We start from the raw sequence: 25,779 nt of genomic DNA, 5'->3' as shown, positions 1-25,779 counted from the left end.
AGTCAAGAGAAGTTCTGCCTCTGTGAGGCTTTCTTCAGGGAGGCCAGGGCACATTCTGTGCCTTCCAAGTGATTTCATTAGAAAAAGTAACCTCAAGTGCATCTCTTATCAGGGAACAAGCTAGCCATGCAAAACTGGCTGTTCAGCATTAGACCACTCATGAGTTCTAAGTGTTCACTTGTTTTTAAAGACATAAAGCATAAGTCAGATCTCATTTTTACATGAAATGCAGTGCTTCTCACAAACCAAACTCCTGTACAGTTCACTACACTGCCATGGGCCACTGCATGTGGCTCCACAGCTTCCTGGACCAGTTTAAGAACTATTTTCACTTTCCACCAAAAGAAGGTCTACTGACAGCATGCAGGTGAAAAGGTAGAGGCCTCAACTCTAATTTTAGCTTGATTAAAGGTGTATGTCAACCAAAAATGTGTGAGGAAGAATGTGCTGGAAATACACTGTGACAGTACAAATAAAATGATGGTCCTCTCAAGGAATTAAATAAAATGGAAAAAGACAGGACCCCTAGACGCCTGAAAAAAGTTTAAGCCTGAAAAAAGTTTAAGCCTGACAGGCTCCCTTTGACAGAACTATGATATATTTTAACTCCAAGCACTGACCAAAGCAATCACTTCTCACACTCCAGGCATGGCTCTACTGAATCCTGAGCAAGATACTTCTCTCCTGATCACTGGTCACTAAGCATCTTTCACACTGTCAATGCAAGAATTAGAAAGACGGGGGTGGGGGGAGGAGATGAAAAGGAAGGAATATCTATCCTACGAACAGATGTGGCTCAAGTCTTTGAAAGTAGGCTGGAATGGATAACCAGGTAAGTAATGACCAAAAAAAAGGAAGAACGCTTCCTTTCCCCTATGTTTTGAGGCCTGAGAATTCCACTTTAAGATATATATATATATATATATATATATATATATATAAATATAAATTAGGTTAGATTAGGCATTAGATTACCAAAAGAAAAACAACCAAAAGGTGTATTTACACTCTGTATTTTAAAATGAAACGATATGTTTATATATATGCAAAATCTTTTGATTGTATATGCCTGTAAAGGAAAGTACTATCTGGACTACAGCTCTGCAGAAAAGAAAAATACACCATAATACACTTAAACATAAACTTCAAAGTTCTGTTCACTCAAACTTGACAGTTCCAGCATTTAATTTTCATTATCAACATTTATCTTATTTACATTTTTTGGTAAATTAAACTCCCTGCTGACATGCTCCCTCTTCCATAAAGCTGCCCATCTACCCCATTCTTTGGGGGTTATAACTTTCCGGCAGTTTCAGGCAACAATAAAATGTTCGTCTAGAGAAGAAAAAAAAAAGAAGATAACTGAACCTTGATGTTAACTGGAGAGTTATCAATTAAAAAAATCAAATTTTATAAAGCCTTATTATTTTCTTCCCGTAATAATTTTGGTGAATAATTAAGTCATTAAGTTTATCTTTAACTTACACTAATAGTTCAGTCATTACTTAAACATTTTATTTTGGTGAAATAATTGTGTATTGATGGTGAAAGATCTGAAGAAATTCTGCCACAAAAAACCCGTAGAACAGCAGCAAGCAGCAGCAAACAAAAAAAGGACAATCCCTTCATAAAAAGGCCCAAGACTTGTAGCTCCAGAATACTAAAGGTTAGAAGCAATCTACCAATTACTGCCATTCTCTTAATGTGGGAGCAACTAGAATTAAAATAGAGCTTTAGTGAGGAAGCAAAGGTTCTTTTCTTTCTCCCCATTTAGCAGAGCACTGAGGTGAGCAGGAGTCTGCTAAGATATTCAGAAATGGCTGAAATATCAGCCATAAGGAAAAGTATTTTATTTCAGCACTTGGACAGTTTGGAGAGGAGCCAGATCAAAAGAATATAAAGCTGCAGTAACTGAGACAAGAAATGACACAGCAGATAAAGTTTTAGCAATGCTGTTTTGTCATTTTTACTTTTTTTTTTTCCAAATGTCTATTCATCATTTTAAGTTGTTGGTTACAATTATTAAAGTTAAGAAATTACCAAATAAAGGACAAATAAAATATCTTTAAGTATTGCCTGGTTTGTATACCTTAGCAACAAAACTTTCATCCTGGACAGATTATGACAAAGTATCAATTCTCTCCATTTTTCTTATATCAGTTAATTTCTAAAGCTATTTATGTTTCCTCCTGCTCTTCGATCCATCTCCCCTCCCGCACTAGACTGTGCAATTAAACCTATTTATAACATAATAATCAGCTCTGTAGCAACACAGCAGTATGAAACAGATTCATAGCTTCTCTGCAGATTTATACAAACTTAGATTATAGAAAAGAAAGCATATAATTTATTGCAAAGACAATAAAATAACTCTGAAAAATGTTTCATAGAAACTGACTTCTTACAAACTCACTATCACATGGTAGTTTTAAATAGGGGCAGTCCCATCAGCAAACCAGGGTTTTTATTTCAAAGCTTTCCAAAATCAATTCGATTAACATTTTACAAAACTTACTTTTTTTTTTTAAACACGTTTTTTGTCCTCGAAATTTCACAACCTTCCAATATTTTTTAATTGTTAGACATTTATTTGTTCCTAAACTGCTTTTCCCTAAGACTTGATCTCTGAAGCAGAAAGGAAACAAAACCAAAATCTAAGATCAAATACTGAGTTTTAATTCATTTAGATTTTACCACTCTTCCAGACTCCACCTTGAAAAGTTCAATTATAATAAAATCCGACCACCAACTTGTAATAGTTTAATACACTTGTTTATGTAGCAAAACACACACACACACACACACACACACACACAGAAAAAGGTTCAAAGCTACCTGCAAATATGAAAAACTTCTCAGTTAGTTTGAGAGAAAGTTATCATTTATCCACAGGAACATCAGATAAGCAAATGAAGCTGTGCACGTAAACTCCCTGAAGGTAAAACAGACTAAAAAACTTTTTCCTCAAAGAACAAATAACTGAGACCAGGCAATCAAAGCAGAGTCACAGGTGAGTATTAGCCATTACAGCCTGACCTATACGATGCTAAAGAATAAGATGGCTAATAATTCAGAACCTATTTAAACAGATGCAAAATTGGAAGCTACTTGACTTGTTAGTCACATCAAATTAAATTGTGATTTTTCACTGGAGCACAGGGACTACCTACCACACCACCTTACTACCAAAGCTTCAGGCTCAGGAATCTTAGCCCCCACTCCATTGAATTAGGAGACTCCTAGAAGCTAGACACAGAGCAAAATTGACAACTACTGGCTGCTTTATAGCATACTAACAAAATATAGCTACCAAGCCTGTGATCTAAACACAAGTTTATAAGCAGAAACATTTAATATAACTTCCTTCAATTTATACTTCAGCAGAGAAATAAATAACTAACTTAAACTATATACATGCAACATTAAATTTTTTAGGCTCCAATATCCCATTAGGTTTTTCATATTTGAATCATGTTTCATTAGCCCAGCCAGTTTGCCCAGCTCCCCTTTACACTTTCATATTCAGAACTCCAGATTTGCCTTAATCCAGGCTTCAGGCTCTTATTCATATTACCGGAAACACTACAAACAGACGTCAGGAAGAACCTGCCTGTTTGTTTTATCACCAAAACTTGTGTGAACTGTATGTGAACACTTCCTCTTGCCTAATGGGAAACATTAGATAATGTGTATCATCATTACTTTTGATTAAATCCTGAAATAAAAATAATAAAGCTTCTTCATAAGCACTGGTAGGAAAAACACATTTTAACAGACATTCTTTGAGACCACTTTTTGATTTGATATGAAAGACATTTTAGAACAGAAAAAAACACTTTCATTAATTCATGACTCATGTAATTACTGTGGTCTCATAATCAGGATAATTTCATTTTTAATTTCTTTCCAACTACGGGATGTTGTTTACACATGGTATATGCACTAATTTAGATTTAACTTCACATGAGCAACTGGTTTTCTGAGCAGGATTTAGGTAGAGTAAAATACATAAAAATATTTTTGTTAACTAACCATAAACCTGTTGTATCAATAATTGCCTGAAGTACCATTCATATACAAGTTCTGTAGATATTTACTTCAATTAAACATAACATCAACATCTTTTTGAAGAAGAAAATACTGAAAAAGGCAAAGCCAAGTTACATATTTATCCAGGTAAGGAAAAGTTCTTCAACATATAGCCCATATGCACATTCACAGAGTGAGGGTAAATAGGGCTCTCATTCGAGACTGGGGAACTTTTTATCCTTGCAGTTATCCGCAAAACATGCCTGTATCTCATCCTCCTGCATCTGATGCTTCAACATGCAAAGGCAAAGTGTGCCCCATGCAACTTCAGTTCCCTTTCAACAGCAAAAGTCTCAGACATTTTGGAAGTACGTATCAGGGAAAGAAAAAAGGTTGAGAAGTAAGTGCTTATGAGAACTACACATATTGAAGGAACTACAGTTACAGGGAAAGCTGAGGAATAGTTCATGCATACATTTATATAGGTTTCTTATTGCTTCCAAACTGTAACCTCAGCCACTCGTGAACTGCATGGCTGATTTCAGGATCTTCAGCACAAACAACTGTTGGACACTACTAAATAACCACATTAACCCTTGGAACAGAAACACTTCTCAGCAGGAAGTATGTTAAGCTAAAATGGGGTATACTCCAGCTGGGTAACAGGGTTTTTAATGGAACCAGCTGTGTCCCTTAATCATGTACGGGTTGACATTAATCACCTCAGTGGAGTCTGAAGAACCATTTCAACAGAAGAGAGCTGATATTGCAGATGTGAAGACCTACCTCAGCCCTAGAAATACAGTATTTGGAAAAACATAGCTTAAATAGAATTCAGAAACCAGACTCAGGCAGATCCAGAGGAAGAGAAACAACACTGTAGAGAGAGGATTAATTACAAAGAAAAGGAATTCCAGGCACCTTATAAAGAAACAACTGCAAGAAAGAACTCTCGAAACAAAATAATTACGGTTTAGATGGAATCTAAATCACAGTTCAAAGGAACAACCAATTTAAGTTCCAGAGAGAAACAGAGCATTTCACAAGGACAAACAGTTCTGTCAATCTGCTTTTCACAATTTTTGTGGAACAGACTGACATTTTAAGCCAGCAGGAAGCACCATCTGATGATATCAGTAATTCACAAATGCACATACACAAAGCAAAAAGAAAGGACAATTTGTATCAATGTGAGAAATAGTCCAGATTCTTTGCCATCCAACTGTCAGACCCTAATAAAGATCACTGGGAATACTGGATCAAGAACTCTTATGTATTTAGCCACATAAATCACCTCAGAGAGTACTTCCAAACATTGAATAAGAACTTCCATTACAGTGAAACGATGGGAGGAAATGTATTTTCTCTAAAGCTGTACAGCATTCATGTCATTATATAGCAAGGGTGGGTTGGCACACAAAACCTAAATTTCGCATAGGCAGTCTGGAAGGAGAGCCAGCAGCCTTCGATTCCTCACCAACAGTCAAAAAATACTCCAGCTGAATGACTACCTTAGCCAGGCCAATACAATCATTAGGGTTTTTTTCTCTTTTTTCTCTTTTTTTTTTCCCAGCTATCTGCTCCTGGAAAGAACCATAAGAAGTATCAGAAGGAAGTTGCATACCAGTCTACTCAAGTATGGAATATATCTAAAAGAGATGATAGGCACCATCCAGCTAACATTTATTGGTGGCATCAAATAAACAGATTTAGGATGTCCCTATTACAGAAAGGTGAGCCTCGTACTGAAACAATTCCCAGCTGTGATCCAAGAGCATAAAGTGATTCAGTGCATCCACAAAATGCAGAGCGTATCAGGAAATAAACAGCCAGTAAGAGAATATGTTGGGCTGGGAGGTTTGGGGCTTTTTCTTCCCCCCTTTGGTTGGGGGGTAGGGCAGTGTGGTTGTTTTAAGACACAGAAGGCCCACCTGAGCTTCCACTACCTTGCCTAGAGCTGAAACACAGCAGCAGTCTTCTCTGTTATCATCTGAGCACAATAACTCTTCACACGGGACGCAGATGAACATATACATTTTTTTTCAGCCCTCAGGTCCAGACATACATGTCAGAGTCTGCTCAGGACCACTAAACAGGATGTCCACCGCAAGAGCAATGCGTTTGTTACAACTGATACAGATATGAAAGGGGAATTGAAGGTACGTTCTATTTAAAAAATAGAACAGGCCTGCCCCCAAAAAAGACAAAGTCAAAAGGGATTTTGCTGCCATGACAGTCAGAGTCATATTTACTTCAACTAGTTTGATTCTGGAGTTTTAATCCAAACTCACAGAGTTGAAAAACAGCAGGACAAAAAAGCAGATGCTTTTGTTGCTCACATATGGTAGAAAACAGAATCTGCTGATCTGACACAGGCTGATACAAATTGCAGGATTCATGGATATGATGTTATCATCTGTCATGCTGGGTGGTAGAAGTGAGCCTAACCTGAAAAGGGCAGCTTAAAGAGATGATGGTGCTAGGCAGAATGAGACAGTTTGAGAGGAAACAAACTCACAGCTTTTAGATATATCATCAAGGATCCCGCCTTGTGGAAGACCCTTCCAAAACTAATCCAGGTGCCAAACATGTTGTAGCTCCTCGGGCTCCAGAGGCCCTGCCTGAGGCTTTTGTCCAGAATAAAATCAGAACCTATAGCTTCTTCTAAGCACACACATTCTGTGGGAATATTCTTGACTTCTGAAAGACAGACCAAAATGGCTTTGGAGTACTCAAAGAATCAAAGGACTTCTGTGAAGCAGTTCATCATTCTTTCAGCTGAACAAAGCAGTCTCCCCAATAGGATTTTTCAAAACAGAATGAAACTCCTTGGAGCTGAGACATCTTCCATTACAAACAGCAGAAGCCAGAGTTCTAGAGGATATTTCCACAGCATCAAGGGCAGTTTGCAGAAAAGTTCACAGGAGCAATGCATCGCTGCTTTCTTCAGTTACAGAATACAGCTAGCAAGATCTACACTATACAAAGTACAGATTTTTTAAGTTTTGCTTTATTAAACAAAGTGAAAAGGGAAGGCTGATCAAATCTATTAACTGTCATAAACTTCACTTCTACCTCTTTTTATTTCAATGCAAAAACCTCAAAATCTTTGGAAGATGTTCAGTTACCATCTATTTCCATCAGGAATGGCCCTCTACATATGATAAAACATTTTGTTTTAATGCTTTCTTTTAACTGCTTATACTTGCTGAGCAGATATGTTTGTCAAGTTTTTTCATACAAAAGGTCTTTTTCTTCATATGATTCTGCAAATTCAGTTTATCAGCCATATAAGCAGTTAAATTCTCTTTGCTTCAGATTTGCCCCCTGTAACTCCTTGCATCACTAAATCAGACAGCTAAATGCACCTAGACAGCATTTTTGGATACCTACAAAAGATTGTTGCTTGATTCTTAAAACATCAAGTTATGCCTAAGCAATACCTACACCACAGAAAAGATCAGATGAGAAATAAAAGTCTCCCATGACACCGATAACTTCAGACATTTCTGACAAATACATACACCACTATTGAGTAATGCAGACACTGCTATTTTATTGCAAGTATAAAGTGAATTAATAAAAGAAATTCTTTATGGCTGCTTGGTGGACACCTCTGCTTCAGTTGCAGAAGTAGCCTTATGATGATTTATGCATTCGCTATCAGTATTAACAGAGAAATTTATGACCTGATACTGGAATGGTAATTTTCTGTTTCTGTTCACTTCTTGAACTACAGATATCTGAACTGTATGAAAATACACAGACAACACATTAAGAACAGAATGTATTCTTTTGTATTTATCTTAAATAGCCTTCTGCATTTTTCCCCCACACTTTAAGTATACCCCAGAACCCTGATATCCCCATCTTCACATTGTTTTGATAAACTGAATGTGACAGAGACATGTATGTTGCCTCAGTTAAAGGAGGCAACAGAAAAATGTTTAAATAGATAGAGAATATTCATATTTCAAACCAGTCTTACATGAAACTTTAATCAAAGATTTTTTCCTATCTTTCAAGATATAACCCTCCACCAATAAAGAAAACATTCATCCTGAATGTTTCTCTTTCTGTTCTCTTTAGCATAAATTCAAAAACAACTATTCCAAAATAATGGTCACGTGCTGTAGTCTAGTCACTTGTGAGGTTTTTTGTTTTTTTCTTTCAAGTGGCCATTCTGTTTGGTGGTGAGATTCTAATTTCTCCTCCATATCCACACACAGTAAAACTCCCCAAGATTTAAGAACAATAACTGTTCTTATTTTTCTAAATAAGCTACTAACAAGGATAAATTGAATATATTTTAAGACAGGATAAGGAATTCTGCTTGAACAGAAGCTGGCACTTCCTTTTCTTCACATGCATAAAACATACTTAAGGAGAGATATTTGGATCCAGAATCCCAGCTAAAAGGACACAGTTAACTATCACACCTTCTCAGTACAACACTTCTGTAATTAAATCACATCTAAGAGGATTGTTTGTAAAATACAGATATTCTCAGCATGAAACAACACCTTAACAGGTTGGTTCCAAAACTACCAGGAAGACAAATATGGCCCCCAACAGTTCATAAATTGATGAAATCTTGTTTTCTTCTAAAGTTATTTGTATCATTCAAAAATCCCTCTAGAAAGGACTGATTGAATCCAACCATCCAAATTTTTAAAACATATCTTAACACTATATTACATCTGTGCTCACAAATGCAAGTGTGTATGTTTTCAAAGACAGCTCCATATTTCAGTATCTCTTGTTATTTTTCAAGAGCACATTGCAGCTCCTGTTGGACATTTTAAATTATCCTTTAGAAGATCCTCAAATGACTTTGGAAGCCAGCAAAACAGATTTACTACATAGGAGAGAGAACTACAGAAGCTTAATTCACTTACAGCAAGTGTATGATACTTCCCATGAAATACACACAGTTCATTCCCCCCTTCCCCATAACTACTTTGCTACTTTGGTATCTCTTCATACACCATACATACATTTGACTATCAAGCATCCTCCAAAGTATGTCCATAACAAACAGTACTTGCACATACATAAACATTAATAAAAGCTCTTCTGGTTTTTTTTTTTCATGAGAAGTACAGTTTTCTCACACATGCTTACTCTATAGATTCAAGAAAGAGCAACTGAAGGTTATCCTTCAGTTGGATTAACCAGCATTTCAGTTTTACTAATAAAGCTGGAAATATCAAGTATTTCTTTAAATACAAAGTGAATCAAAGTTTTCTAGATTTTTGAAAGCAGAGATGCACATCAAAAAAAAATAAGCTTATTGTATTCTAATCACCACTAGTATTCATTACAAAAAGAAGCTAGTCGTTCTGAAGCTTGTATGGGTTTTTGTTTGGCTAGTTAATTTCTCCCTCTTTTTCCTTGGACAGGGAAATCAAGGATGTCTTTATGTTCCACAGTGCCCCAGGGTTTTTTCACACCTTGAATAGACAGCTTCTGTGAAGAAGACACACATTACTATCCACAGCTCTCCTCCTAGGCTTTTGGCCAAGATCAGTGCTGCTCACACTTCACTGCCACGACTGGTGCTGTAAATAGTTAGATTTGGTCCTTTTGTGATATTTCTGAACGTTCTGATTCAAGCTCCTGCAGCCCAATAATTACAGGACACACTCAACTTTATCCACTTTTTAATTGAAGGCAATTTCCAACCCTCAAGCTAACAGAGAAAAAAATGAATACTCAAAAACATGGGAATAAACATACATCTATATATAAAATAAAATTGTATATCTATAGTAAAAATCTACTGTTAATTACAGACAGTGAATCCAGACTCATGCCCTGGGATAACATAATGCAAATATCCTACAAATTGGGAATGCATGTTTATGATATTCAAAAATAATTTAATGACTAATATAGACCATTTTATTCATATAGGCAGAACAGTAACTCTTTAAAATATTTGCTAAATATTATTTATGATTGCAAATCACAATATATTTTGTTTATAACATTTAATTTAAGCTTAGGGAGTAGGGTCTTCTTGAGTGGGGATATCTTCTGAAAAACAATCTCATCAGTGACATGGACAATGTACAAGCTCTTTTTTTGCAAGTATTCTCTCAAGTAAGCAAATAACTTATTCTTCAAGTATTCTCCAATAAAACAGAGTGCTTGCAAATTTTAGGTCCGCCTGACCTAATGACAAAGCCATTTTACTCATCTTTTTGAGATATATGGCGCAGTCTGAACCACAGAAATTTATGCCATATTAGTTATCATATTCTAAGAACAAATGCATTCTCAATCCTCTAAAATTCTATCTAAATCATTAGCTGGCCCCATCATTACAGTCCTAGATCACCTCAAATCTTCAACCTTACACAGTAGGAAGTACTTCCCTTTTTACAGATGAGGCACTGAAGCACAGAAATTATGGACTAAATCTGTAAGAGAATTTAGATTTTCAAGTGTTGTTTTAGCTGCCTGAATTCAAACTTTAAGTACTTCGATACTTGTTCAGTTGCCAGGTAAGCCTAGAGTATCCTGGCCTCAAAATTCCCTGTCCAAATCACAGTTTTCAGGCATGTCCAGAGCTGCTTAAAGTTTGGAAATACTCTACATCTAGCTTAAACATCATCAGGGTTAACAAAGTAGACATTTTGCCATCACACGATGGTAGCAGCAGATTACTATCCTTAGCTAAATAATATAAAAAAATATTGATTCACACAGGTCCTGGAAACCATGTCTTCTAGATGAATGACCTATGCTCTAAACTTTGGAATACAGATTTTTAGAACGTAATTATTTCCCACAAAATGCCATTTCTCTAGCAGAAAATTTAGGATGTTTTTCCTAGAAAATATTCTACAGAGCTGGTGGCTACATTGCTTTTCAGAAGCCTAAAAGCTGTAGATTTTTCTGTCTGCAGGAGACTTCAAAGTTAAATGCAATTCTTGCGCCTTGTGAAGGAACACTAAGTAATAGTCAGCTCTGAGCCCAGTTCTGCCACCATTTCTCAACAGGGTCTTATTCCACACGGAGCATTAAAATCAATGCAACTCATGTTTACTCATTAGACTTTTAATAATACAGAGTGCAATCTATAATACTAGTTAAAAATTCCTGCTGCTCACCTCACATGAAAACATATACTTTGCTTAAAATTCACTATAGTATAGTGTCCCTTTATTGCTGTTAATTGCTGCAGTACACTGGAGAACCCACATAAATCAATTTCACAGATTTCCTTTAGGGATCATCATTCTTTATTCCTCTTATTCTTATATCAATTTTGTAACATATTTTCCAAGACAGCAAAAAAAAATTATTCCTCAATACTGTATGAGTTTTTCCAATGTATTTCTTTGATTTTCTACTTAGAATTGCTCTAAACTAAATTTTTTCACTAGCACATGAGTGTATACGCATAAGAACATCCCAACAGTATTCTTGTAGCATCTCATATTAACTGCTACCTTTTGTGCCCACATTTTGATACAATTAAATCAATTTCTAGTGCAGTGTGATAAATAGACAGATATCTCACAATCTACTTATACTTATTCTAAAAAGATGACATTAACTGTGGTAATGCCTTCCAAAAATATGATCATCATGCTTTACTTTTGGTTAAAGGAAGCAAGAGAGACACAGTGAGAGACTATGTATTTGCCAAATTAAATTAAAAACAAAATGAATATTAAATGCTATAATCTGTGCTAACATTTATGTATCATTTATGGACAGCATTAAACATCCGCTCAATTCAGCTGAGCTCTTTGCATATCTACAGCGATGGCAAACAGGCTTCAGTGACATCTGAAAGGACTAGCAGGGTCACCAGCCATCTGTTTGCACGCTTAGTTAAGCAATGAGCCACTTAGTCTGGAAACCAACTAGACTCCAGAATTCAAAATTTCTTTGCTTAACATTGCAAAGGGATTCAGCCTACCAGTGTTTTCAGACTTACACACAGAAACAGGCTGCGTACAGGGCAAATTAGCTATTGCTGGAGGATGTGTGTGTGTGGAGGGGGGGGTCCCTCCTTCTAATAGGGGTGCAGCTCCATCCCAAACATATACATTTGTAGCCCCACAATTAAGTATCACCCAGTGTAGGCACGCTCCGTGACTCCGTTCAAGTCATGGACTAGTTTGGGACAAGCAAGGGCACACACCAAGCACTCAGTACTGAGGATGAAACAACTCTGAAAAGACTCGTAAGGCAGAAAATAATTGACTGAGCTGCCAGCACAGTGCGAAGCCTAGAGGTGCTCTCTGTACCTGCATACAGTAGGACCTCAGGCAGAGGAGAGGTTACTCTACTTCTGTATTTCACCAGTACAACCATTACAAAAAACAAGCATCTACTTTTGGCATTCATAGTTCAAGAATATTAATAAAATAAGGAAGGCTGAAAACCCAGAAAGCAGTTAAGGATAGGAAAATCTGTTTTATGCTGAAAAAATTCAAGGAGCACGCCTCCTCCCTCTCACCAAAGGGAAGGTGACAACAGTCTCCCCTACACGGGGAACATAAGCCTGACACACTGAAGGCTCTTCTGTCCTCAGTGAACACACAACAAAACACTAGAAAACAGGGCAGCACAAAAACAGACAAGAAACAAGAGTAGGGTATTTTTCTGGAATAGATGGGATTATACATTTGTTCTGCTGTTTATGAAAACCAGTGAGCATAACTAACCAACAGAAGAATTCAGAAAGGACTGTGATGGAAAGTCCATCACTGGAAGATTTTTCAGGCATGAACGGCTGCTTTTCTAAAGTCCATGTTCTACTCGGAACAGAATTAATTCAAAACAATCCTACAGTTTCCATAACGCAAGCTGTAAAAACAGTTAATCAGCGAGATCTTTTCTAGTCTATGAAAACTCACAGAAAAAAAATCAAATATGTGAAGTGTTATTAAACAACAAAAATACAACCTAAAATCATTTTTAAATATTATTTCAAGAGAACTGCCTTCCTTTCAGAAAGCACTTTTTCCACTGCAGATTATGTTTACTTCGTAAGGAGTTTTGTAGGTTCATATGGCTTATGCTTCTACATTTCAAAACAAGATTCTCATAAAATATATTTCTTACAAATTTAAAATCCCTCTGTTATCATACAGACTACCACTGCATTTTAAAATCTGAACAAACACAGAGACAATAAGTCACATGGGAAGAAATATTTTTTTCACAGCACCACCACTAAAATCAATTCTAAACAAAGCAAAAATATATATATATATTTGAACAAAGATAATACAACAATCACTGATGTTTCCACTAGTTTAATTATATCAATATTCACTTGCTGGCTTATAAAAATGCCATTTGCAGGCATAAAAATCTTACAAACAATTCCAATGAAGTCAATAGGAGTAATTATACACACAGGAGTCTTGCGTTAGATACAGGCCATATTGGTAACAAAGGCAGCTGTGCAACTGATAACCTGACTCGGGATCACACCCTTTGGATTAGAAGTAGCAACAGTTTAATAGGTACGCACGTAACAGGTAAGTAAACAATTTGTTTAACCAATGCCAACCCCGTGAGAAGATAAATAATTTGAACGGGTTATAGAAGTTCAAAGTGTTGTTTCATGATACAGTTAAGGCAAGTCTGTACTATTTCTAAAAGGGGCAATTTCCTTCTCCCATTTACACCTGCTAATTCCTGCTACCTCCTTTGGGCCAGCAATAGACTTGTGCAGTAAAGTAACCTCAGGGAGTTGATCTGGCTAAGAACTAGTTGGTTTCAGAGCTGGAGAGAGTGTTGTTCAGGATACTTTTCAACTCGCAGCAGGAATATTAATGCTTACGTAAGAAGCAGAAAGAAGATGCAGCCAAAGAGCTGTAGGAAGGATAAAGTCACCCCTTTCACAGCATCAAGAACTTCAACTGGCTGCAGCTAACTGTGAAAGTGTAACTCTTTTCTAGAGATCATTTCTTATACAACAGTATTGTTTCTGTTCACAGTCTGCAATTTAAGGACACTTTGCATGTGTCACCCTTAGCAGACAGCAGAATTCAGAATTTAAGACTGAAATAAGGACTCTGTCCGGAATAACAAAGTTTGAGAGCCCTTTAACATCTAAGTGTTAAAGTTTCTTGTATTGGAATTTGTTTGGTCCTTGAAGAAGAAAGCAGAACATGCAAGAGGTCATTTAATGTGATAGGAAATATCTGAAGACAAGACTTAATAATCAAACAGATTGACACATGAAATCAAGTTGCTGTGAACAAAGTAAGAGCAAATCAACAAAGCAGATTAACTGAAGGGAAAGTACTCAGAGGTGCTCCCCCATCTTGTGCAATCTCTATCATTACATATGACAACTGGTACTTATTTGCAGGTTATCAAAAAAAGCAAAGATAACTGTTTGAGAACATCATCTGATTTTTAGAGAGAGTATTTTAAAAGACTGTCATTTGGGTACTGAAAAAAACTTAAGAGGAGGAGCAGTTTCATTCACAATTTTTCCTCTAATGCTCTTGCACACACCAAACCAGTGTACAAAAGAGCTAGAGGAAGGGGCAGTTTCTTGCACCAACCTGAAGGAAAATTTTTTTTTTTTTTTTTTTTTTTAAGTCTTTCTGTGACGAAACACAATGATAATGAAACCTGTTTCCCTGTAGTGCTGCATCTCAAGGTTGATTAACATCTAAAAAACAGAAAAGCTCTGACTGCAGCTTTTCCTACAGTTGGGCCATTCTCTGCTTCTCTCCTCCAAATTCTCCGGGGTCTAGTAACACAACCGATTTCATGGGCAGCTTTTCCCTCAGTTGGGGGGCTCTCTTCTACCCAGACTCATTTTCATGAAAACTATAACTGATGAACAAGTTAAAAGGCACTTGCTAGTGGAAGAAACAGTGGCAGACACACAGACAGCAGTTTTGAAAGTCTCATTTCCTTAATAAATCAAACTTAACAAAAAATGCACAACGTTAAACATGTTGACAAGAAAGAAGGGGGAGACAGTTTTTCAGTAAAACTTGTCTATTGAACTTGCTTCCTATGATTGATAAGCATTGCTCAGATGCTGGTTAGTAAGTAGAATCCAAGATAGTTGGCAAAGTTATTCAAATACTTCCTTTAAAGTCAGTATGGCTTCATTGTTTGTCCCCAAGCACAAAACCTGACTGAACAAAGATACATGTGTTTCTCATAACCAGTGAAAACATAGCAGCCTATTCTGATACCACAGAATAGGTTAGATTTTTTTAAGCACAGAGACCAAAGCAGGATTGGTAAAGTTCACTTAGCAAAAACAGACATAACCAAAACAATATTTTACTGACATTAATGCAAAACAATTAAAGTTTCATTAGACTGTTGAACTCTTTATAAATACTCTAAAGCAAACAACCTACTGACCAGAGATAAACAACCTATAAAAAGAATAATATAGCCAATTACGTTATCAGAGAAAACCAGAAACAATTAAAGGAGAAATCAGAGCATCTGAAATAATTAGTCACCAAAGGAGTTTCAAAACCAGAATAAACAATCTGTCCAGCAAAGAAGGAATGTATGTAAGGTCATATAATGTATTTACAGATGAGCAGAACGAAAGCTATTACAGATTTATAAAACAAAGTACTACTACATTAAGTTTGCACCGTTAATAGAAACATGCTGGAATCAACTGCAGTATCATCTCAGACATGGCACATTTTACAACAGTGTATGCATTTGTATGTTTAGCCACATAAACAGAAAAGGTAAATTCAACGTCATACATGTAAAGTTCCATTAATATTGAAATTAGAAGACTAAAAAGACAGACAAGTATAACAGTCCTCCTAACCATCAGCAGCTTCAGTACTGAGCCATAACCATGATGAGCATGGCCTTAATCACAATGAGTTTATCTAATCCCTTTATACTTCTTTTGACATCCTGTGGCAGTGAGCTCTATAATTTCATTACGTATTGTGGGAAGAAAGAAAGAAAAAAAACCCACTATTTTCCATTGTTATTTTAAGCTTACCAACTAGTCCTTTCACTAGGGGCACCCTAGTTCTGGTGTTGTGAGAAACAGTTAAAAATATTCCCTGTTTGCTCCTGGCTTTTAGCTGTGATTTTACACATCTACTTACAATGCATTTCTAATAAGAAAAAAAAACTTGACTTGACTATTCCCAAAATTCAATTCCAAACATAGTAGAAGAGAGCTATGCAGAACTGCTCATGTTACCAAGGTGGACTACTGTTTTCTTACCATCTTCCTATCATAAAAAGGCAAACAATTATTCAGGAATAGACCCCTCTCACACATACTAAAAGGGGTATTAAAAAGAAAAAAAAATTGCAAGGATCAATTCATACAGATTTTGTAATATCACAGTGTCAGGGAAGAGTGTTCTGGGGATGCCCACAATGAATGGGCACCTCCAACAAACTATAAATACAGCATATTTTTGTACCAAAATACACCCCCTACTACCTGGCTTTCCAATAAAAGAATTCCCTTGAAACCTCACAACCAGGAACTGTGCCCCTCAGCCACTCCAGAGCCCACAGAGTAAGAGCAAGCCCAAGAAGACCTAATGCAAGAAAGTGCTAAGTTGTATTATCATTTTTGCCCAACATTCATGAAAATGAGGGAAACTGTGTTAACCCTACTTCCTCCCTCCCAATACCAGTAGCTTGTACAAAATGAGCACCGGACTACATGGAGATTATGTCAAGGGATCCACAGGGAAAGCGCCAAAGTAAGTAGCACTGCTCTTAACGCTGACCCTCTTTCAGTACAAGAAAGGGATTAACAGGAAAAAGTTTTCTTCTCTATGTGGAAACACAAAGCACAACACGACCAATTATTTGCAAAACAGTGCTGTATAGAGTAAAAAAAAATTATAAAACATCTTTAGGACAAAAAAGCCCATATACAAGATCAGTGTTTTTTCTCCAGAACTTATGATCTTCTGTTACTCCTTCAGTTAAGACAGGGTTTGTGGAGATGTTTAACAAGAACACTTACCCTTCTCTGAGTAGAAGCTGTTGCTATTACACTACCACTAGAACTTTTGCATAAGACAGTGTCACCCCACGCCTGTAAGGCAGGGCAGAGAAAGTGTGCAGTGGTGCTAAAAGCCCTGCTAATTATAGTAGGCACCTATCAGCATCCTCAGATTTTTCACTAATTTATGCCTAGGGCTCAACATGCAAAGGTCATCTTATTTTTGTTTAAATGAATCATTTCAGCTCTACCTAGTATTTACATACCTTCCAATACCTCCAGCAAGCTTTCAAAACATGAAAGACTGTCCCTCAGCAAAGGATAGTTATGGTGAAGTTTTCAGCTCAAGTGTTATAGCTGTAGATAAAACCATCTGAAGAGGGAACTGTTTGTACAGTAGAATATTTTCCTTACCATCTCTCTCCCTAAAAAGCAATTGCCATCACTTTGTTTCACACAAATTCACTGTAACAGGGTCAGAAAAAACATGTGTTGCACATAATATTTCATTATAATTTAATAAAGCTTAATTAGAAATGCTAAAGCTTATTTGGTATGAAATGCTTGTACCTGCAGCCACTAGGTTTCGACTCCTATCACATCGCAGGGTTTCCTGATCTGGCTGGGTAACCAAACACCCACTGTTTTCTCTCAGCCACTCTACAAGTCACTGCTGCTACAGTTCATTGCAAGCAATTTGGCCTGCTTGCAAATCCTCCAATACTTAGGACTCCCAGAGCTGAAATCCAGTTAAGTTTCTGGGATTTTACTCATCAAATCACTAAAGAGAATTTACAGAAACTGTTATCAGCACCCAGCAGTTTTCAAAGACAATAAAATAATTCTACTTTAGAAAAGTTTGCACTTTTCAAATAGTCATTCCTAAACTGCACCTAAGTCCTTTGTGGACTAAAGTGTAAGATTCACTTCACAGAAAGATTCTCTGTTGGAAGGTGAAAAGGGAGAGAAAAGCAATCCGCCACAGAGTTCAACTACCCTTAAATCAACAGCAATTCATCTTCTCCAGGAAGAGATGGGTGTAAACACTCCTGGCCTGTAAGGAGCACTGATTCTCATCCTCCTGCCCTGGAGGGACAAAGTACTGCCATTTCAGCAGACCATGCAAAGGCATAGAAGTCAGAAGTAGATGGCAAGTTCAACAAGTTTGAGAAACAATCTTCAAACAAAGCCAAGTCAGATTAAAGCATTAATCAGTGTCCAGCAACAATACAAAATCTCTTGCTTAGACTTCCTACAGTAAGCATTACACCAGAAAAATTGGACCTCACTAAAGAAAGCGCAAGAGAAAACAGCAACAGAAAATCAGAAGGCGAGTATGACCTATAAGCTTAAGTTGACCACACTATGTAAAACCATTTAACATCTAGAGAACTCACACAGCAATGTGAGAATCTCAACCAGCAGGTATCATAGAACACAGTATCGCTGTCCTGGTGGACCTGAGACTTGGGGCTGATCTCGTTTACTAACTGGCTAGTAAACACTGGTTTGGAATTAACATACTTGATTTTTACTTTGGGAGTTTTGTTTTGTTTTTTTCTTTTACACCAAAGAGCCCTAAACTGGATCTGTTTATACAATGGAACAGCTAGCGTCCTACCAGCAGGTTTCTGCATGCTCAAAGCTCAAAAGTGTCTAAGTCTAACAACCACTTCTACATATTCCTCAGAACATGCTCAAATCCACAAGAAGGAAGTGTTTTCTGATCTGGATCTTACAACACAGATTTTTCATTACAAAAAAATCATACTAGTGAAGAGATTTTTGCACGTATAATGATTTAAATAAAATGCAAGCAATAAAATAAGATTTTACTGTTTGGGGACAGCCTTGTTTAGTCACAGAACCTTCTGAAGAACATTACCGCTAAAAAAAAAAAATTAAACAGAGTGAAGTGCAATGACCTAGTGAAAATAAAACTGAACACTTTGCTTTTATGCTCGTGTTTTTATCTCTTCCCATCTTGGGAACTGTGCCGTTTAAAGCTCCCTGCTATAAAAACAGAACCTCTTTTCCCTTTGGCTTTCATACCTTTACCGTATCTTCAGGAAGCAGACAGACAGTATTCTCGTCCCCTCTCTTTTAGTAACTGGATTTCCCTTTTTACTTTTATAACAGTGTTTTGCATTTTGTCAGAGTAGAATAAAAAGTGTTAAAAATTTGAAAATAAATCAGAATTGCATTCAGACTTCCATTCAGAACAGGGAATAAAATAATTTACCATCAGACAGAGATGAGACCTAGAACATTCTGCAAAAAGGCAAGGATGCGCATGCAACACAGTAAGAATAACAAAGCTATACCATTTACATAATGTGTTTTTACATACTTCCCAGTTAATATAAGGAGTAAATACATAAGTTGATGAATAAAAGTAATAAAATCGTGCTCAAGAATCTTTTCACTTATTTTTCCCCATCCATTCATCTTTCATACATTCCAGAGCAACATTTGAAAAGTAGTCTTACTCACTCAGTAGTTTTCCTACAGGAAAAAGGCAAGATTACACAGAATTGTCAATTAATTTTGATACCTGCTTACTAAAATTGATTAATCATTTTTGATGTCTCTCTGCTATGCTGTTATTTCTTAGTTTAGAAAGAAATAAAAACAAAACCAAAAATACTGCACATCTGTCACAAAAGAATTAATGGTCCCAAGTTTCCCCTAGCTAGAGTACTTCTCTTATGATAATGTTTCTGACGTTTGTTAATGCAAGTCATTCATTCCCAGAAGATAGAAAATAACTATTTAACTAAATAATTTAGTGACAGAAAACAGGTGGCCAAATTTAGGTCATTAAAAGTTCATTTTAACTTTGCATAACAATATGGACATACACAGGCACTTCAAATTGCTGAAACTGTGAAACAATGTGTTTGAAATAATATACAAGGTTCTATTAACTTATTAACATTCATATATATCACACAACCCACAAATTAATTCTCAATGGGCTTATAATAGCCAAACATAATTATGAATCTTTCTGCTTTTCTGAAGTATTCTCCATAATAATTCTTACTGACTGGAGCAATTGCTCACAAGATCATAAACATCCAGCCTAACTGGACAACACAAGTACCACTGCTGTAAAAATCCAACCGTGGCTACTGGTGTAGAAAGTAGACAACCATGCTGCACAGGCAATTGGAACAATGTGCAAAAGCTCCATTAGAGTCAAACTACCAATACTCCGCTGAAGTCAGAAAAGTCTTTAGTCACCTGGCGTCTGGGGTAGCCCAATATTCATTTTCCAACTGTTCTGTAAATACAAGGACTTGACTGATCACCCATTTGACACCCCCCTGAATTTTCAAGATTCAAAATACAGTGACTCTAATTTGCTGCTTGTGCTCTAACGCATGTTAGCATATTTAATACTACCCCCAACTCACAAGACTGGTAAAGCTTTAGGTCTCAGAATGGTTATTTTCATTGTAGAGTATATTTTGCTTTGGAGAATAAATATTTAAGGTGACCTATCAAAGGCATCACAATAAAAATGTCCTCGGGGGGGGGGGGGGAGAGAGAGAGAGAGGGAGAGAGAGAAAACAGGTTTCCAAAAACAATGGAAAAAGCTTACTTCTGTGACAAAAATCATCATGCAAGCATCACTACCATTATCAAAGATGAGCATGAAAAAATGCAGAGAGGTTAATGAGAAATCTATTTTGTTTTCACCAAAACTCCTAAAGGCACATCAATTAAACACTGCATTAGCTTGGCTCATAAAAGGTGTCTTTTCAACACTCAGACCAAACTTCCTCTAGGTGGAGATGGATTATTAGCATTCTACCAGAAGTAAGCAAGAAAATGCAGTCACCATGCCTTCTCTCATTAAGTTAACATCACAAATACAACCAATGTAAATAATAAACAAAAAATGTTTTAACAACAAATAATCATGGAAATTCTTCTAAGGGCTGCCTAAAGGCATCCTTGTGCCATCAGCTCTAGTTCTCTGTGTCGTCTAGCTCTATTCTTCAGAAAATATACTAATTCACAAAAAGCTTTGAAATTTAAGAGAATAAAATTTGCCTGAGCCTTTGCACTATTAGGGACTGTTGTGACTGGTGTCAAGGTAAAGGATACAAATAATCCCTTTAAAGCCAGGAAATACTAGCTCTACAGTCACGTCTCCTGCACACCATGAGGCACAAAGAAGATTCACCTAGGCCTCCTCTCCTCACTCACACTCTTTATGGCAATTAGCCCATTGTTCCAGAGCACGGAGCAGCGACAAACCCCAAACCCCCAATACGCACAGGTAACAAATCATCAACTTTAAAATCTCATTTTCAAGTTCACACGCAGAAAAGATGTCTTAATACATCCATGTATTATGTTTGCCTTATATCGCCTTTATACCTCAATTGTAATCTCATTGATAGAGTAATCCACCAAATATGAAGCTACCAGGGAACTGCTTCTTTCACTACTGTACATGGATTAATTTGGCTAACATGTCTGACTGCTAACTACTCCTTAACTTCCCAAACTAACAAATTACTTATTTTTTTTTATTTAGGGATAAGTGACCTCAGATTAAATATTAAAAAACATGTAAGTTATGTAGCTTAATTTTAGCACTCTAAAGAGAAAACTAAACTTACAGACAATTATGGATACTTTTAACCTATTAAAACACTCTCCAAAAGCAAAATTTACATTCTGTAAAATACAGCCTCACTAATACATTGTTATTAACTAGATATTATAGCACTTTTTAGCGGTATATGTCAACATACTTCATAAATATAGTTCCTGTTTTTAAGGGGTATTTTACAAGGGAATGAAATGAAGTGTCCTGTCCAAGGTTATATAGTGAAATAACAGCAAAATGTTACCTACAACAGTGTTCTTCACTGCCCATCTATGCACTGAAGTCTGAAACACATATACAAAAGGGGGGAAAAAGTGACAGCCCTACAAACCACATCTTCTTTTAGACTACATAGAGAAAAGCAAGTATCAGTGTGTGTGCTTCTTTCTCACCGATCAACAACTTGGTATCATATCCACTTTTCAGAATAAGGTAGTTCTATCTTTACTGGCTGCTCACTCCTTTGAGAAGATATTTCGTAAGTTATTGTTTTACAGTTATACCACAGTCTCTTCTCCTGCAAACCTAATCATTGGTGATGCACATTTCAATAATGGTATAAAAATAAATTTATGCTGTCCTGAATGTGCATGACTAATGTCCACTTAGTTTAGGCACTTGAAAGAGAGGGAGGAAGACCGGAATGAGAAAAAGACTTTCAATCTCCAGAAGGAAAAATAAATTCAAATCTGTTAAGATTTTTTGCTCACTAGGCAGCCTCATGAAGTACTCATGTCATTTCCATGACACTTCCAGAAGGGACTGCAGTGACACAGCTTTAGGCTGATTTCTCCTTGTCTCTCAGTTCCCATCAAGTGCAGTAGCCTATTTTCAGTGGTAAATCACCAGGTACATTTTTCCATCTGACAACTACATCCTCTATTTTTAGAGGGATGGACCATGAGGTGAAAGGGCCTATTTCATCCATAACTTCTGTCACATACTTTCATCGCACATTAACAAAATCATAGCAGACACAAGCAAAAAAAAAAAAACCCAGGTAATTAGTAATGACACAAAAAGCGCAAGCACTGGTCCAGAGAGGAGAAAAAGGAAATTGTAAAAAACAGAAACTTACTTGAACCTGCCCTGGCAGTGTTGGCACTGGTCTCCCACCCAGCCCTGGTCGCAGACACAGGTGGAGTTGACACAATGACCCGAGAAGCAGGAGATTTTGTCGCAGGACTTGGACTGGGACACCTGTGCGTAGAGGGCCAGGTACAAGAAGCCGTAGAAGAGCAGCCAGCTGTTGACGTCCAGGAGCGCGGGGAAGCAGCAGCAGCAGGGAGAGGGGAAAGGTCTCCAGACGCCCAGGGGCGCAGGGGCAGCTCCCGCTCTCCTCACGGCGCTGCCCAGCTCCATCCTCGCCGCGCCGCGGCCGCCGGCAGCGATGGCAGCGCCGCCCGCGCTCCCCCAGGGCAGCGCCGCTGCCGCTGCCGCGCCGGGCGGGCGGCCGCCGGGAGCCTCTCCTGGAGGGAAATATCCAGCCGGGGAGATTCAAACCCCCCGCTTCCTTCCTTCCTTCCTGCCTGCCTGCCTCCCTCTCCTCTCCCGCCCGACCCCTCCGCTGCCTCCTCCGGCCCCGGCAAACCTCCGTCGCTCCCGAGGCGCAGCCCGGCACTAGGAGCCCTCCGCCATCCGCCCCTTCTCCCCTTCCTCCTCAGGGCTCATCGCTCCCGTCCTCTTCCATGGAGGAGGAGGAGGAGGAGGAGAGGACTGCCTCTTGACCTTGCGTTTTCTCCTCGCAGGAGGTGCCCCCCCGCGCTCACGCACACACAGCCCTCGATCGCAGCGCCCCGGCCTCCCCCTCCTCCTTTGTAGTCGCGCTGCCCGCGGCACACGCGCAGGCAGCGGCGAGGAGGAGCGCGGGGGGCGGGGGCCGCCGCCGTCCTCTCGCCGGGCAGATGGGAAGCGAGGGCGGCGGGCGCGGAGCCGCCACAGCATCCCGCACCGACCGCGCCAGGCCTCGGGGCTGCCCCCGCTCCGCTCGTCACCCCGCGGGGAACGCAGCGGGGACAGGCGGAAGAGAGGGGTTAACAGCCGCTCTGTCCAGCTGACAGCTCCCCAGCAGCCATTTTTAAAGGCTAACTGTAATCTCCTCGCTGGTCCGGTCGGTTCAGTGCCCCCCCCGCCCCTCGATCGGCTTGGTCCGTCCCTGCGCCCGGCCCTCAGCGGGAGCGCGGCCGCCGCTGCCGGGGCCCCGCGGCGGGAGGGGGCTCGGCCCGGGGGCGACGGACACCGCCACCCCCCCCATCCGGGGCAGGGGAAGGGGCAGCCGGGGTGATTTCACACCAGCAACTCCTGCGCCCACAAGCGCCTTCCCGCCCCTTCCCCTGCGCCCAGCGAGAGCAACCTGCGCTGCTGGCTGCGGCTCAACAGAGGTGTCGCCCATCCGAGCCTAAAAAGGGCGGGGGGGGGAGGGGGGAACGGCACCGCGCAGCCCCCTCTCGCCGGGCGCCGCCGCGCAGCCCTTAAAGGCCCAGCGCCCGCCGGGCCGGCGGCTGCCGCGCTCCCGAAACCCCCGCGGCGGGTCGCACGAGCGCTCGCAGCCGCCTCCTCTCGCCACCGCTCGGCCTGGCCTTGCGTGGGCTGCCGGTTCACGCTTTATTTATAGCCGGGGGGGGGGCGGGTTTTATTATTTTTAAAGTGGGGGGGGGGGGGGCGGTCCGTACGGACGCACTGCCGGCCCCTGCCCGCCCCCGCAGCCCGGCCAGCGGCGGGGCGGAAGGAGCGGTGCGGCTAGGCTGCCGCGGCCCCGCCCCGGCGCGCGGGGTCCGTTGGTGGCGGCGGGAGCGGGGTCGCCGCGGTGGCCTGGTCCGGTCCCGCTCGGCTCGGCCCGGCCCAGCCCCTCTGCTGGCCGCCGGTCGCCCCTGGCCGGCTCGAGGGGACAGCGGTGGCCTGGCACCCGGCCCGTTACCGTGTTCGCGTCGCCACGGGGCCTGGGGCTGCTGGGGCTGCAGGGCCGCCTCTCCGGGGAGCAGCCGTTCGGTGTTCATTCACCTCCAGTCCTGGAAAGTTCAGGGAGGTTTTCTTTAAAGTTAGGCCAGTTAATACTAGAAGAGCTGTTAGAGCTTGCTGTTTTGAAGTTCTTATTTTCTAACGTTTGTCTGTCTTCCCATTTTTAAGTACAAATCAAGACTCTGCCTTCCACTTCCAGCTTGGCTCATGATAACAAAAGTACCTAGCTTTATAAACAGAGGTGTACAAAAATAATCATTCTAATAAAATTGCCTAAAATGGCTTCTTTTTTTTCCAGCAAGATGTGCCATGCACAGCCTGTTTTGTTTTTTTTTTTTAACTTTGCTTTAATATATTTTCGTTTTACAATCAAAAAAAAGATTTGCTTGCAATAAAGAAAATGACAGAAATAAAAACTTTTGAAACCTTCTCCTAACAGCCAAATTGAAATGATATGATGTCCTGTCTCTCTTCCAAGAAGAGAAAGAAAAGATATTTAATTTCATCTCCTAATACTGTTTCAGAAAAGATAGGTCCAAGTGACACCTTGTTAGATTCTAAAATCCAGATTGAACTTTCTCCAGTTTCTACAGTTTTCCTGCCTGGAAGGGGGAGGGATTTGTTGTTTTTGGTTTAACCTGATAGACTAGTCTCTTTTCCCAGGTATACCATTAAATCCTCAACTGAATTTCAAAAAATAAAGATACATCAATACTACAGTAAGGTGCACAATAAAATCCAGCAGTAACTGTTTGTATCTTTGTATGACATAGAGTCTGACCACAATGAAGATCTCAGTGCTAAGCACAATACAAACATTACAGAAAAACAGTCTGTGCCTTAAGAAGCTTACAGTCTTAATTGAGAGAGTAAATGCAAGTGTGCATTGGGAAAACAGAAATGAGAAGTGATTTGTCGAGTTTTGCTCCAGAGGATGTCGGGAGAACCACAGCCACTCTCAGGCCAGGTGCCTGTACACTGTCTCCCTAACTGAGCTTAGATAGATCATTTCATTGTTCTGAACCAGACTCATTTCTTGACTATTAGACATCTTTGTCTTTGTCTTGTAAATGATTGGTGAGTTCATGCCATGAGAGGAAATGGAAATTGTGGTGCTGCTTTATATTTTATGAAAAAAGCTAAGGCCAAAGCTTTTGCTGAACAGTCTGCTAATTGTGCAATATTACATATGATTAAGCCTGCTAAA

At 39.3% G+C, this 25,779-nt stretch overlaps 1 protein-coding gene across 1 annotated transcript in view; it reads right to left on the bottom strand.

The window, feature by feature from the left end:
- Window positions 1–22,979, bottom strand: part of ATRNL1 (attractin like 1) — a 565,377-nt gene extending 542,398 nt beyond the window's left edge. Inside the window, exon 1 of the mRNA XM_013948667.2 lies at window positions 22,693–22,979. Within this exon, the coding sequence (XP_013804121.2) occupies window positions 22,693–22,976 (284 nt within the window). The 5' untranslated portion in view covers window positions 22,977–22,979. The remainder of the gene's footprint in view (window positions 1–22,692) is intronic.
- Window positions 22,980–25,779: the final 2,800 nt, after the last annotated feature.

Source organism: Apteryx mantelli, chromosome 7, assembly GCF_036417845.1.
Source record: "Apteryx mantelli isolate bAptMan1 chromosome 7, bAptMan1.hap1, whole genome shotgun sequence".
NCBI classification, from domain to species: domain Eukaryota; kingdom Metazoa; phylum Chordata; class Aves; order Apterygiformes; family Apterygidae; genus Apteryx; species Apteryx mantelli.
Note: the sequence above shows the minus strand (reverse complement) of the source record. Positions and strands in the feature narration are given on the sequence as shown.